This window comes from Contarinia nasturtii, unplaced genomic scaffold (assembly GCF_009176525.2).
Source record: "Contarinia nasturtii isolate CC-2019 unplaced genomic scaffold, AAFC_CNas_1.1 Cnas_scaffold_78, whole genome shotgun sequence".
In the NCBI taxonomy this organism is placed as follows: domain Eukaryota; kingdom Metazoa; phylum Arthropoda; class Insecta; order Diptera; family Cecidomyiidae; genus Contarinia; species Contarinia nasturtii.
In genome coordinates, this window is record NW_022197436.1 from 450,644 (window position 1) to 464,776 (window position 14,133).

Consider the following 14,133-nt stretch of genomic DNA (forward strand, 5'->3'; position numbering starts at 1 on the left):
TGATTTTTAGCGCAAGTCAGTGAATTGGTTGGTAATAGCATAACCTTCGTATTGATGATTACTGATTGTCGTCATCGTATTCATCGGCGTTGTCGCCGTTGTATCTTGAATTTGACCCGAAAGCATGACTCGTTCTGACCGTGTATAACAGAAACTCAACAATACTTCCGTCATTATAACATCCAACCATACTTATGATCGTTACAAAAAGCAAACAATTATTGTTTAATTGCCAAAATTAATGAATGCAATAAGTTTTGGAGCGAAAAACAAAAGACCTCACCGACCACTGTTTCGAAATACATATCTTTTTTTTCGGGTATTTTTTCGGTTTCGTTCATTTGCGTTGATATTTTGTTGTTTCATCATTTTTAACGAAAAAAAAAAGAAATAAGATTATATTGTATATGTTCTTAAAACGATCATCGACATTTAAAAGACAAGATCAAGGATGATTGTCGAGACACACACTTTTTCGGCGTAATTTAACTCGTTCCGCCGTTTTAATCGTTCCGTTTCCGATACCGTGAAATATATGCGCACACACACGGTGAAATTAAACGAAAGAGAGAAAGAGCCAAAACAATTGAGTTAAAGTAAATAAATAATAACGCAATGAAATGATATAGCATACGTGAATTATGGACACATTGCGCTACCTCATACGAAGTTCAACTACAGTTTATGGGAATTTTGAAATGCGGTCAGTCCTTGGACATTAATGATACATGCTTCTTTGCGCTGCCACGACACGTTTTCCACAGAATTGTGTAATGTGTTGAATATAGTAAAACAAATTATCATGAATTTTGTTTAATAACAATTATGTATTGTACATATGATTTGTGTGATATCGTTAAGAAAACATGTGCCAAGTAAACGATGTTCACCGGAATTCTTCTTGATACAAATCACTTCCTGCTAAAGTATGCTCCTCTTTCGCTCTTATAAAAACATCGTCAATCAAAAACGTGAACAAACGCAATTTCGTTTCTAAAAAAAACAAATAATTGAAAACAACGGCGTTACTTTACTTGATGGCGACTATAATATGATAAATCTATAATTTCGCTTAGACAAAACTCTCGAGGCACATCCACTCTTTGGATTTACCGCCATACCATTCTAATTCCAAGCTGAATAATTTTAAGCAGGGAATAGCTTCTAATGCGTATCAAGCAGAATTTTTTTCACCAGACCTATGGTACCCAAACGACTAAAATGCGGATTTACGTGGAAACGTACGGGAATATGTTGATTTAAACGATAACCGTTTTGAAGAGCTGTGTAGGCATTGCGCAGGCATAACAGAAGGTTTACTTTTATGTTGTGTTCACGCAGCTTTGCACATCACCTACATGGTCTGCATTTTAACAATATCGGTATTAACCACGGGATTTCGAGTGTCATTTTAATTCGAACCCATCCGAAGAGCAATTATTTTGTTAAAACAACTTCTGATGGAAAAGTACCCGGAAACATCATTTACTCCGCTTGCCCCAAAAATATCTGTAACGTCATGATCTTAAACATTTTCAAGTGCAAAAATATAATAACGTGTTGATATACACTTATTATAAAAAATGTCATTATTATACAACAGTAATGTGCGAAGGGGGGGGGGTAGGGGGGGTTTAACCCCCCTGTGATTTGGATGAGAAAATTTTTTTCGCGAAAATTATTCGAATTTGCTAGGGTTTTTCATGAAAAAAGTGAAGACCTTTTTTTTTTTTTTTTTAGCTCATCAATGTAGAAAATTGAGGAGAATTCTTTAAATTTGCTAGGGTTTTTGGTTCCGAGAGATTTTTTTCCGATTTGCTAAGGTTTTTCGCGGAGAAAATTCTTTCGATTTGCTAGGGATTTTCGCCTCAAAAAGTGACTTCCAAAAAAAAAAAAAAAAAAAAAAAACGAAAATTTGTTAGATTTGCTAGAGAATTTTTGGTTTTTGAAAAATCACCCCCCCCCTGTAAAATGTAGCTCGCACATTACTGTTATACAATATATTCTTTAAATTTGATTTTTAAGTTTTCGTGAGTAAAATTATACCATTGGGTGTTTTAAACCTACGAAGAATTTTTGTTGTTGTTGTGGTTGGGTTTGAAGTTTTATTATTTCAAGAAAATGCGTTTTTTTAATTAAAAAAAAGTACCGAAGTGTCTATCCGTTTTATACAGTGCCGTCAAAAAGTTTGGACTCACTTGAAAAATTCCTTTTTTTTTTCGATATCTTTGCAATATTAAGTTCATAAAAATTTTAGTTATCGAGGATTAAAGACCAAAAAAATTTCGGCCTATGGCCAATTTTTGGCCGTTATAAAAAATCGGTCAAGATTCAATTTTTTTGAAGCTCTTGAATAGCACATGTTATTAATAGTGTAAAACATCAAGGTCGGTCGACATTTGGCCAAGGTATTGCCGCTGAAAAGTGGCGGCCAAAAAATTCAATTTTTTACTGGGGTATCGATTTTAAATCGAGTGGCTGTTTAAATTTTTCGATCGTAATGGCTGTTTGAATTTTTCGGCCGCCATTTTACAACGGCCATATCTTGGCCTTGATGTTTTACATTGTATCGAAAACGTAAGGATATACTTGGATTAATACTAAATGAACTGATAATAATGCATAGTAGAATAAAACATGATAAAATTACTGTGAAAAGAGTGTGACAAGTGCATATGTTTCGTATTTTAATTGCACCACATCAACCTGATATTTAAAAAAAAATACATTGATTTCAATTGATGGCGTGGCATGTAATGACGAGGACTGTTATTAAAACTTAGAACAATGATTGGATACTATACCGTTCAAACGATGGACATAAACGTATACACGGGGAACGAGTTTTATTTAAATATTGATTTTGAATTATTGAAAATGGAAACAAAGTTTTGGCATCCAATTAAGTCCATTGTACAAATGAGGCGATTGAAAAATGCATGAGTAGTCAACTCAAAATATGCAATGTCGTAAATAACAACGGAAGATATTTATTTATTATTGCTCAGTATTATTATACAAGAATTGAGTACATTTGAAATAAGAATTAGATGCCGATTTTCATTCTGGATAATTGGTATGTCAAACAAATCCAAATTCTACTTCAAGACAAAGATTTTTATTTTTACTTCCTTCGTTGAATTCATAAAATGTGCATGAATTATGGCGACGTCCATTGGGGTAATAAATATTGAATAGTTGACAACTTTTTAATGATTTGAATGAAAAATTATTTCCAACTATGCAATACTCTTCCAATACTCTGCAATACATTTAATTCTTTTTCTTTGATTGGTTTTTGGTTTCATCGCAATAGAATGAAAGAACGGAAATAATTTGGCGCAATTATTAAGACATGTTATGCAAAAGCTTAAATAATCTTTCACATAAGAATATAAAAAATCGATGGATAATAACTCTCGCTTGCGAATTAAAAAAAATATATAATAAATTTCAAACAATTTTTTTCCTTTTCTTCTTCCAAACCAAACCTTTTTATTTACCCCATTATTGTATGTACTAATGCTGTTGATGGATTTCCAAAGTTTAATGCAAAAACATTGGTCTCTGTTTTTGAAGCATTTTTTTTTTCCAAATCACTGGAAAAATATTCTAATTAATTATTTTCTAACCATAAGATTTCAACGAAAAAATAATATACTATAAAAAACACTTTTTGTTATATTTTTCAATAAAAATTTGAAGCAAACTGAGTAAACAAAATGGCACAAATGAAGTTATTTTCTTTGCAAATGAGGTTTTTCCTAAGAATTTGTATGGGAATCTGAAAACTACTTGATTTATGCGTTATAATTCGAGTTCAAATTCTACGATATTGATTAAAATTGCTCAGTTTGTAGCTCTTCAGATGCTTTTTCGGAAAAAACATAGCCAGTAAACATATCGAAGTGTTAAAAAAAGTTTTAAATTTCCTTAGTACAGATCGATATAAAGTGGCGAAAAAATAAGTATGTGAAAATAGGGGGTGCCCAATAGGGGGAGGGTCGGGGGAGCACCCCACCATGTCAAAATTTGCATTTGAGTGCAAAATTCCTCACCCAAAATGTGAAAAATCGACTTTGTATCATTTTACCCCAATGGGGGGGCTCTTTGTTGTTGGGAGACTTGGGGTGAATGGGCACGAGACAAATATTATTTCTAGGGTAATTTGAGATGCTGATTTCGAATTTCGAGATTTCGAGTAAAAAAAAATCATATCTTGGGGGTTTTTGACCCCCCGACCCCCCTGGGGGGTGGGGGGACTTGGAGGGCAGGGGTCATAAAAAATTTCTCTCGTCATTCTGAACAACTTTGTAGTACATTATTTTTTGATCCGACCAAATTTTGACATGGTGGGGTGCTCCCCCGACCCCCCCTCATGGTATGGGCACCCCCTATTTTCACATACTTATTTTTTCGCCACTTTATATCGATCTGTACTAAGGAAATTTAAAACTTTTTTTAACACTTCGATATGTTTACTGGTTAGATGTCCTTTCAAAGATGTCCTTGTACACGAATTGGACAAATCAATTTTACTCAAGTGAAACGTTTTATCATTAACATTTTATTGCTTTGAAACTCCATTTCGATATGCTCATAATCATATTTGCCATTTTCTTGGAATACAGTGATTCAACACCTTTCATTAAAAACCATGTTTTGCAGATTTCATGTGCTAGTTTGTGTTAATTAATAAAGAAATTTGCAATTAAATATGTGAAATATTCAAAGTACATTTAAATCTTTTTTTTATGAACAATTTGCGAACAATCATTGTTCAACAATGTCAAAAAATTGGCTTTTTTAAAAATGTATAGTTAAATTCCATAAAAACTCAATATCGAGAAATATGCGATTGATTCAGTAGAACTCACGGAGAATAGTGTAGTATGAATAACCACCTTTGACAATCTGTGTAATGATAATTTAACTCGCATTAATTTAAATCTAACTCGATATTTACACTTTTTATTACCGTTTGAAATCTTTCGTGTGAACAAGAGTAACCGCCATATGCTGTTATTTTGACAGGTTGTTGACCATTTATCGTCAAAATGGGTATAATGCGTTGTAGTTTGTTTGGAAACGAAAACCATTCACATTGATAAAACTCATCGGCCACTTCCTCAAATGCACCTGTTACTTCTTCACCACGGTAACAATTTAAGAATAAGAGACAAAATGTCCAAAATAATTGCCAACAACTGATCACAAGCGATGCCCAGTCCGTGTGTTCTTGTGACTAAATTTTATAATAAAATTAATAAGAAAAATGTATTTTGGATTGAATAAAACTTCAAAGATATTGGGTACTCAACCAATTGAATTTGAATTATGAGCAGTGTACCACACACATTAATAACACCCCATATTAACAATGTAAGAAGCATATATTCATAAATATCGTTGAAGTCCGAAACAAGTCTAAATCAGAGTGGACAACAAATACTGTTTAGATAATATCAAAAATTACGAAATGCATATCCATAGTCATAGTTTCTGAAGTTGGTAGTCCAAGAGGGGACTCTTGAACATGAACGTTTTTGTGAAAAAAACAGGAAAGAACACTTCCCTGATTCAAATGAAAATGTTCGTCCGATATACGTTCAAAGAGAAATGAACGCAAACGAACGGTACATTGATAATAGCAGAGGAGACATTTCAAAATGTATAGAGGTTTCTATTCTCTCAAAGCAAAATAAAGACAAAAACGTTTTCAATTCATTTTTTAAGGAGGAAACATTCAGTTCGATTTCGTTTGGTAATCAATCATGCTTTTGACTATGATTAATGCAATAATAAATAATCACGAATCTATTTTCGCCATGATTATTAACAAAAATAGAATTGAACTTAACTGTTTTGCATCGGCGTGGTATTGAATTAATTCGTGAAATCTTTTTATAGTTTCTATTTCATTACCACTAGTTTTATTAATTTCGTTGATAATTTTCACTTCTTCTTTAGCATCTTCGGCAAATATCACCAGCATCGCAGTAAATATCGCCATAAAACCAGTAGCAAAAACGACACGCATGAATAAATAATAAACTCCTCCACATTGAAGAGCGTAAGCGATTAAATATCCAATCGGTGTTCGCCAGTTGAATGGTAGCCTTTGAAGAAAAAAGTTTTAATTATAGTTTAGTAGCTATTTGTTCGAAATGAAATTCATTGAATTAACACACAGAAAATAAATACATTGAAAACAATAGGACATGTCATATAGAATTTGGATCTAGTTGACAATTCCTATAAAATTTCGCATTTATTCCGCTACATAAACCAAATCAAAAGTGTCAAACATTGCACATAGGAGACTTAACGGGACTCCTACTCTACTGTCAAACAAAATTTGCACAAAAATTTCCATTCGTGGGCTTTCTACTATTCGCGAATGGCAATTTATTCGCAAAATATAAACATTTTACTATTCATACTATGAAAATTCGTATATTTCATTCGAAACCATTCGCGAATGCCGCATACTATTTGCAAGATGCGACATATTGCTGTGATTTGTACATAAACATTTCTGTGTTTAGTTTGTATGCGTGATCATTTGCTTCCATTCGCAAAATATGTATGAAACATTCGCTCGCAAACATTCGTATAATTCGAAACCCCCTAGAGCATATGTTATATCAGTTCAAATATGCTTTCGTTATATGAGTACGGGGGAAAACAAAGATTTTCAAGTAGGTGCATATATGCAATGCAAAGAATGTCTCAATGCTTTCAGCTCAATAAAATCTATGCATATAAAAATTGTGTAAAAAACTGTTATAAATGCACAGTCGTTCTCATCAAGACTTAATAAATTTTTGAGTAATAACAATTGAGGTGAATGTAATACAGTGATGAGCGCGCGAAAACTTACCAGCCATAAAAAGGTAATTGATAGTCCTCGGTTCGCAGGCCTTTAGTAAAAAACATAAACAAAGTGATAACCAGCGTCGGCAGCATCAAGAATACAAACGTTATTTGGAAACTATAAAGAAACCATTTTGTAAATTTTTCCATTTTTTCAATTGACGCCGTAAAATATGCCGCCAAGGATGCATCTTCTGAACCTATATCAATCATTAAAATTTGAAATTAAGCGTTATTAAACAATACCATCCAGAGCAATTTTATTGAATATTTAATTCTCACGTTTTTTAATGGCACTTTCGAAGTTGTCGAATATTTGAAGAATTTTTTTGGCTTTCACAATAGAAATGATCAGGACTATAAATGTACTTATCACCGTCGAAGAAATATAACCTGAATCGGCAAATTCACTGAAGGTTTCAGCTTCGATAAGAAAAAATATGGTTGATGAAAGAATAAAACAAATCATAAAAAAAGCGCAAATGAACATTCGAATATTGAACCAAAAACATTTTTCAAAAGCCTGCGATCTATTCAATCCCACAAAATACATTATCCTTTGAAGTGTTAAGAAAATTGTCATTCTGCTTAAACTGAAAATCGTTGAGCTAATTATCACAATAATATTTAAAGGTATTCGAGAATGTTTGATCGAAAGTTGTGTCGAATAGAAAACTATATTAGTTTCTTATTTAGGTAGGTGATGAAGCACAAATGACCGAATTTTGATTATGTTTTCGACTGTCCTCAAGAGCTTTTTAGCGAAAACTAAATCTAAGTTTCAATTAATTTTGGAGTGCATCGATAACGTGACTATATATTTGGATTAATAATAAATGCACTGCGCCATAGAATAAATGAATGGGTGAGGATTAAAGCGAGCTCAAATCCCAATGAAAATAATGATAAATAAATTGCCGTGAATAGAATGTGAAAAGTGCACATGTTCCGTGCTTGGCTTGTACTTTAATGCATTGTTCTATATAGTTTGTAAACGTCACAGAGGTTTCATTACGTTCCACATCACAATTGACGAGGACTATTTAGACAACGGTTAGTATTAATTTGTTATTGTGCTTTTGCCAAATTCATGTGGGATCGTAACAGATGAGGCTATTCAATTTCCATATAAGTTGTTTTACGATTTGACACGACTTCACTTGACATTTTCAAAATTTGCATCTAACTTTAAACAGATCTAAATTCGACTACAGACTTTTGTTTCAACTTTGTCAAATAATTTTCATAAAAATGGCATGTATGCATATTTTCTATTTTAAGGAAAATATATTGTAATGGAGAATTGTTCTTTTTACAATAGACAATTCGAATGTTTACATTTGGTTATTGAAATTTATCTGACAAACATGTGACATGTATTAAAATAACAATGACGATGAATCAAATTGAATGATTATGATAATCTTCGCAAAAATATCAAAACCTTCTCGCTAGAAAATTTACCCAATTTTTTGCACATCTTCCTATTTTGAATGATGAAGAATTTACTTTCACATAAAAACGTATCCAATGTAGTGAACAAATCGATTGAATCAAAATGAGAATAGTTTTTGTTTGAGAATTGATTGTATTCAAAATGTTAAGCAATTTTTTCATTCTTTTTCTAGAACTTTTTTTTGTCAAATTTAATAGAAAAATCGTTTGTAAAAAAATGCTTTCTATTGATTTGAGGTTTTTATTTGAATATCATTTATTCATAATTATAATGTTAAATGTATTGTTATTATTCATTTTACTCGGTACATTAAATCTGAATACGAAGCATTCGTGCAATGATTCATTTAGATGCTGCCAATTACATTGTTTTCTTAAATTAATTTTACAAAAGTTTCTTGATTTCAAAAGTGAAGACTTTTTATCTGTTCACTTTCTGAGATGAGAGAAAATCTTCCGATTTTCTAGCGATTTTTGAAGTCGATTTTGTTCCGAGTGGATGAAAACCCCTACATTAAACAAGATAGAATGGATTTATGGAAAAACCTTTTGATGTGCCCGAAATTAATCACCATTTGAATAATATTGATTTATCTAATTCGTGTACACAAACGAGACCACTTGATCTAAGATATAATAATGAATTTCTATTCAAATTCCAAATAAATATCGGAAAATAATTATTATATCTTACCAGTAAAGGTATCGAAGTGTTAATAAAAGTTTTCAAATTCACCTATATGGATCGATATAATGTGCCAAAAAAATAAATTTGTGAAAATAAGGGGTTGTTTCCAATGTAGTTTCCATTGGCATGTTGCTTTGGCCGCCCTGAATGACCCAATTCGGAGGGCGGGGGTTCATTTTTATATTATTTTGATCCCCTGATCATTCTGAACAACTTTGTAGTACATTATTTTTTGATCCGAACAAATTTTGACATGGTGGGGTACTCCCCTGCCCCCCCTAATTCGATTGGGCCCCCCTTATTTTCACAAATTTATTTTTTCGGCACATTATATCGATCCATATAGGTGAATTTGAAAACTTTTATTAACACTTCGATACCTTTACTGGTTAATATGAAATTCAGTCCCTTGGGATTTTTTCCGAATTTCGACTATTTAATTATGCACAGTGTACACGAATTAGAGAAATAAATTTTATTTAAATGAAACGTTTTATCAACATTCTATTGCTTTGACACTCCATTTTGATAAGCCCATCGAGTGGTTCAACGATTTTCTTGAAAAATCAAATTTTGCAGATCAATGTGCTATTTTTGTGCACAAGTGCATTTAAATGTTTTTATATAAACAATTTGTGATTCGAACAAAGTCAGAAAATGTGTTCTTGAAAAAATATATAATTATATTCCATTAAAATCCAACATCGAGAAATATGCGATTGATTCACTCAGTAGAACTCACGGAGAATAGCATAGTATGAATAACCACCGTTGACAATCTGTGTAAATGATGATTTAACTCGCATTAATTGAAAATCCAATTCGATACACTTTTTTTACCTTTTTAAATCTTTTGAGTGAGCAATTGACACCACCATATGCTATAATTTGGACAGGCTCTTTCATAAAAATCAAAAGAATGGGTAGAATGCGTCGTAGTGGGTGTGGAAACGAGTCCCATTCACATTGATAAACCTCATACATAAGATCATCAAATGCACCTGTTACTTCTTGACCACTGTAACACAATAGGAACATAAGAACAAATGTCCAAAATAATTGGAAGAAACTGATCACAAACGATGCCCAGTCCGTGTGTTCTTGTGACTAAAATTTATAAGAAAAATGTATTTTGGATTGAATGAAATTTTTAAAATATTAGGTACTCAACCAATTCGATTTGAATCATCATCAGTGTGCCACATACAGTAAGTATACCCCATGTTAAGAATGTCAAAATTGCAAACATATAAATATGGTTGTAGTCCGAAACAAATCTAAATCAACATGAATAATAGAAATTGTTTAGATAATTTATAATAATTCACTGCCAAAATACTTGGAACTAATACTTGATGTAATGATGCATAAAAGGAATTCAAAACATATTTTGAGGGGCTTCGGGGTGCGCAGAAAAATTATTCAATTTAATCAAAATTATATGAATTGAATTCGAGCCATATCGACTTTCGTCAAAAAATTGGCGCACACTACCCAGGGGCTCAAACTTCACATAATTTTAGTGATTAATTAGTGAAAATTTGTGACGCAATTTTTTGAATTTGTGAAAAAGCCTATTCATCAAAAAGTCTATAAATAAAATTTTGAAAAATTCAAAATAAAACAAAATTTCAAAAAACTAATGATGCAGTATTTTAGTGATTAATTTGTGATTTCCAAAAATGTTTTGAAAATTTCGATACGACATCTGGCGGACATTTTTTTGAACAAAAAAGTGAAAATTGCGCAAAAAAGAATTATTATCGAAATTTCGAAAAGGCTTTTCATGAAAACAACCGTAATCATAAAAATTCTTCGACACAGATTTAGTGACCCAGGGGGTCAGGTAGTGTGCGCCCAAAAAATTCATTTAAATACACAGAAATTCGGTGCAACTTGATTTCAGAAGCTATGGCTTTGTTTTAACATTTACCGATTTTCTTTTAAATTTTGAAGAACGTGAGCAAAACCGAAACTGTTTTCACCATGATTAATAACAAAAATAAAATTGAACTTAACTGTTTTGCATCGACGATGTACTGAATGATTTTGTGAAATCTTTTTATAGTTTCTGCTTCATTACCACCAGTTTTGTTTAGTTCGTTAATATTTTTCAGTTCTTGTTTAGCATCCTTAGCAAATGTCACAAACAACAAAGAAGTTATCACTTGAAAAGCATTCCATATAACGCAGTACATGAATAAATAATGTACGGCTCCACATTGAAGAGTGTAAGCGATTAAATATCCAATCGGTCTCCGCCAGTTGAATGGTTGCCTTTGGAAATTATTTGGAGAAAAAAGTTTTAAATGAAGTTTGGTAGCTACTTCTTTGCAATGAAATTCATTCAATTGAGTCAAGTCTCAGTTCAAATATGTGTTTCAGCTATTTAGTTACACACTATTTAGTGCTATTTCTATATATTATGGACACACTGATTAAGACTTAATGCATTTTTGCGTAATAACAATTAAGGGGAATGTAATACGTGCGCTACGTCCCTCTTGAATGTCATTGACTTTATACGTAAAACAACAACAACACAATACTCCTACTGGAGTGAACTTTTCTGGCGGCAAAATTAATCTTTGAAAATCTTCTTATCATATGGCCGCTGATAGGGGTCGTTGCTGTGTGACATACAATGACATTCAAGAGGGACGAACTTACCAGACAAAAAAAGGTAATTGATAGTCTTCGGTTTGCAGACCATCAGTAAAAAACGTATACAAAGTGATAACCAGCATCGGCAGCATCAAGAATACAAACGTTATTTGGAAACTATACAGAAACCATTTTGTAAATTTTTCCATTTTTTCAACTGACGCTGTAAAATATGCCGCCGTCGATGCATTTTCCGAACCTATATCGACCATTAAAATTTGAAATTAAGCGTTATTAAACAATACCATCGAGAGTAATTTTAGTGAATATTTAATTCTCACGTATTTGAATGGCACTTTCAATGTTGTCAAAAAATTTATAAATTTTTCCATTTTTCGATATAAAAACGCACATGAGTATAGATAAATTTATCATCGTTATAGAAATATAACATGAGTCGGCAAATTCACCGAAGGTTTTAGCTTCGATAAGAAAAAATATGATTGATGAAATCGAAAATTCAATCATAAAAAAAGCAGAAATAAACATTCGAACATTGAACCCTTGAAATTTTTCAAATGCCAGCGACCTATTCAATCCCACAATATCCATTACCCTTCGAAGTGTTAAGAAAATTTTCATTTTGCTTAAACTCAAAATCTTTGATAGAAAGTCGTATCGAATAGAAAAAGTAACAAAATTATGTGAACTTATCACAAAAATATAAGTTTCTTTTTTCAAAAGTGTGTAGTTGAATATTTTTGAAACAATTTAAGTAGACGAAGAAGCACGAATGACCGAATTCAGTATACCGAATTGTAATTGTTATATGTTCAGAGAGATTCGACGATCTTCAAGAGCTCTTTAGCGAAAACTAAATCTAAGTTTCAATTAATGTTGGAGTGCATCGGTAACGTAAGGATATATTTGGATTAATAATAAATGCACTGCACCATAGAATAAATGATGATTAAATTGCTGCGAATAGAGTATGACAAGTGCATGTGTTTCGTATTTGGCTTGCACTTTAATGCCTAGTTTAATGCATTATGTTCTGTATGGTTTGTGAACGTCGCAGAGGTTCTATTATGTTCCACATCACAATTGACGAGGACTATTTAGAGAACGGAATTTATTTATTGCTTGATGCATAGCAAGCCTTAAAATCGTTTGTTTGTTTATGACATAACTCAAACAAGGTTGTAGCCATCAACAAGAGACATAATTATTTCTACGATTTTGATTAAAGTCACTTAGTTTGAACTACCGAATTTCTGTGTATTTTCATGAATTTTTTGACGATGGTCGATATGGCTCGAGTTCACATCATATAATTTTGATTAAATTGGTTAATTTTTCTGCGTATACCCGGGGGTTTAAGATATTTTTTGAATTCCACTCATTTATGCATGGATAAATCAAGCATTACTTCGAAAAAACTTGAAATCTTTATTACCGATATCAATGTGACATTTGTTAATCACGGTATTCACATTTTTAGTACAAGTAATCTTTAAATAAGTTATTAACTGTCGTATTTGAAAATAGATAGGTATTATGACAATTCATTGGTATTCATTCATTCCCTACTGTGTCTATCCCCTAGTAATAGATCTTGTTTGTGAATTGATTGTATTCAAAATGTCAAGCAATTTTTTCATTCTTTTTTATACAAACTAGAATATCTCTTTTGTATGAACATTTGAATGAAAGAAAAAACAAGGACGAAAGAGGAGTAATTTCAAAATGTAGGGAGGTTTTTTTTTCTCAACGCAAAATAAAGAAAATACGCTTTCACTTCAAATTCTTTTTCTAAGAAAGTGTTCTTTATTTTTTTAAAAAACCAAAACTATTAAATTGCTTCGAAATCATTATTTTTCATGAAATATTGAGTAAAAACTGTTCTATTTTCACCCAAATCGCTTGAAACTTCACCAATACCCAAATTCTGATAATAAATGCTGATTACTCTTCATTTAGAACCGATGTGATTGAGAGAAGGTGTGTTCTCAGCTCTTGCGCTGCCTACCTTGGCAATATGAAAATCTAAAATTACACCGGTAAGTTGTTTCTGACGTCTAAAAGACGCAAAAAACCATTTGCCCAACAATTTCCGAACGGTGACCAAAATAATTACCCTACTAATGCAATAATAAATAAATCGAATCAGTTTCACCATGATTAATAACAATAATAGAATTGAAAGACAATGAATTTCTACTATTTATTGCTGAATAATATATACATAATTTACCTATTATTCAATACGCTGTGGATTAATAATTATTAATAATATAAAACACAACAGGCTTGGGTTACTTTGTAATTGCAACTGCTTTAATAAGTGAATTGTTTGTCACGTTAGGTGTTATGCTGATGCATGAATATTAATTGTTTGTATGTGTTGATTTGTATTATATATATTATATTGTATGCATTCTTTTGTGTACGGTCCGTTACACAATTGCCTTGGAGATATTTTAAATCTTTATGAATCTTTTTTGATCCAA

General features: G+C 31.8%; 2 protein-coding genes across 2 annotated transcripts; both read right to left on the reverse strand.

Moving 5' to 3' along the window:
* Window positions 1-4,799: 4,799 nt before the first annotated feature.
* Window positions 4,800-7,263, reverse strand: LOC116338409 (putative odorant receptor 85d). The gene is made up of 6 exons (XM_031763627.1): window positions 7,159-7,263; window positions 6,884-7,076; window positions 5,862-6,119; window positions 5,322-5,427; window positions 4,979-5,245; window positions 4,800-4,914 (listed from the first exon to the last, which is right to left on the reverse strand). Exons 2-6 carry the CDS (start codon window positions 7,024-7,026, stop codon window positions 4,864-4,866), a joined length of 825 nt encoding a protein of 274 aa, XP_031619487.1. The 5' UTR covers window positions 7,027-7,076; window positions 7,159-7,263; the 3' UTR covers window positions 4,800-4,863.
* A 2,484-nt stretch (window positions 7,264-9,747) lies between these two features.
* Window positions 9,748-12,058, reverse strand: LOC116337568 (odorant receptor 94a-like). The gene is made up of 6 exons (XM_031762248.1): window positions 11,965-12,058; window positions 11,690-11,882; window positions 11,039-11,296; window positions 10,191-10,296; window positions 9,860-10,126; window positions 9,748-9,798 (listed from the first exon to the last, which is right to left on the reverse strand). The coding sequence occupies exons 1-6, from the start codon at window positions 12,056-12,058 to the stop codon at window positions 9,748-9,750; spliced, it is 969 nt and encodes a 322-aa protein (XP_031618108.1).
* Window positions 12,059-14,133: the final 2,075 nt, after the last annotated feature.

What these genes read in the sequence shown, in the direction of transcription:
- LOC116338409 (XM_031763627.1), bottom strand. Translation starts at nt 7,026, where the DNA reads ATGGAAAAATTTACAAAATGGTTTCTTTATAGTTTCCAAATAACGTTT. An exon ending in TACCACGCCGATGCAAAACA is followed by an intron (nt 5,428 to 5,861) that starts GTTAAGTTCAAT and finishes ACTCTGATTTAG; the next exon opens with ACTTGTTTCGGACTTCAACG. An exon ending in CACACGAAAGATTTCAAACG is followed by an intron (nt 4,915 to 4,978) that starts GTAATAAAAAGT and finishes ATCATTACACAG; the next exon opens with ATTGTCAAAGGTGGTTATTC.
- LOC116337568 (XM_031762248.1), bottom strand. Translation starts at nt 12,058, where the DNA reads ATGATAAATTTATCTATACTCATGTGCGTTTTTATATCGAAAAATGGA. An exon ending in TGAAAGTGCCATTCAAATAC is followed by an intron (nt 11,883 to 11,964) that starts GTGAGAATTAAA and finishes TGGTCGATATAG; the next exon opens with GTTCGGAAAATGCATCGACG. An exon ending in CACTCAAAAGATTTAAAAAG is followed by an intron (nt 9,799 to 9,859) that starts GTAAAAAAAGTG and finishes TCATTTACACAG; the next exon opens with ATTGTCAACGGTGGTTATTC.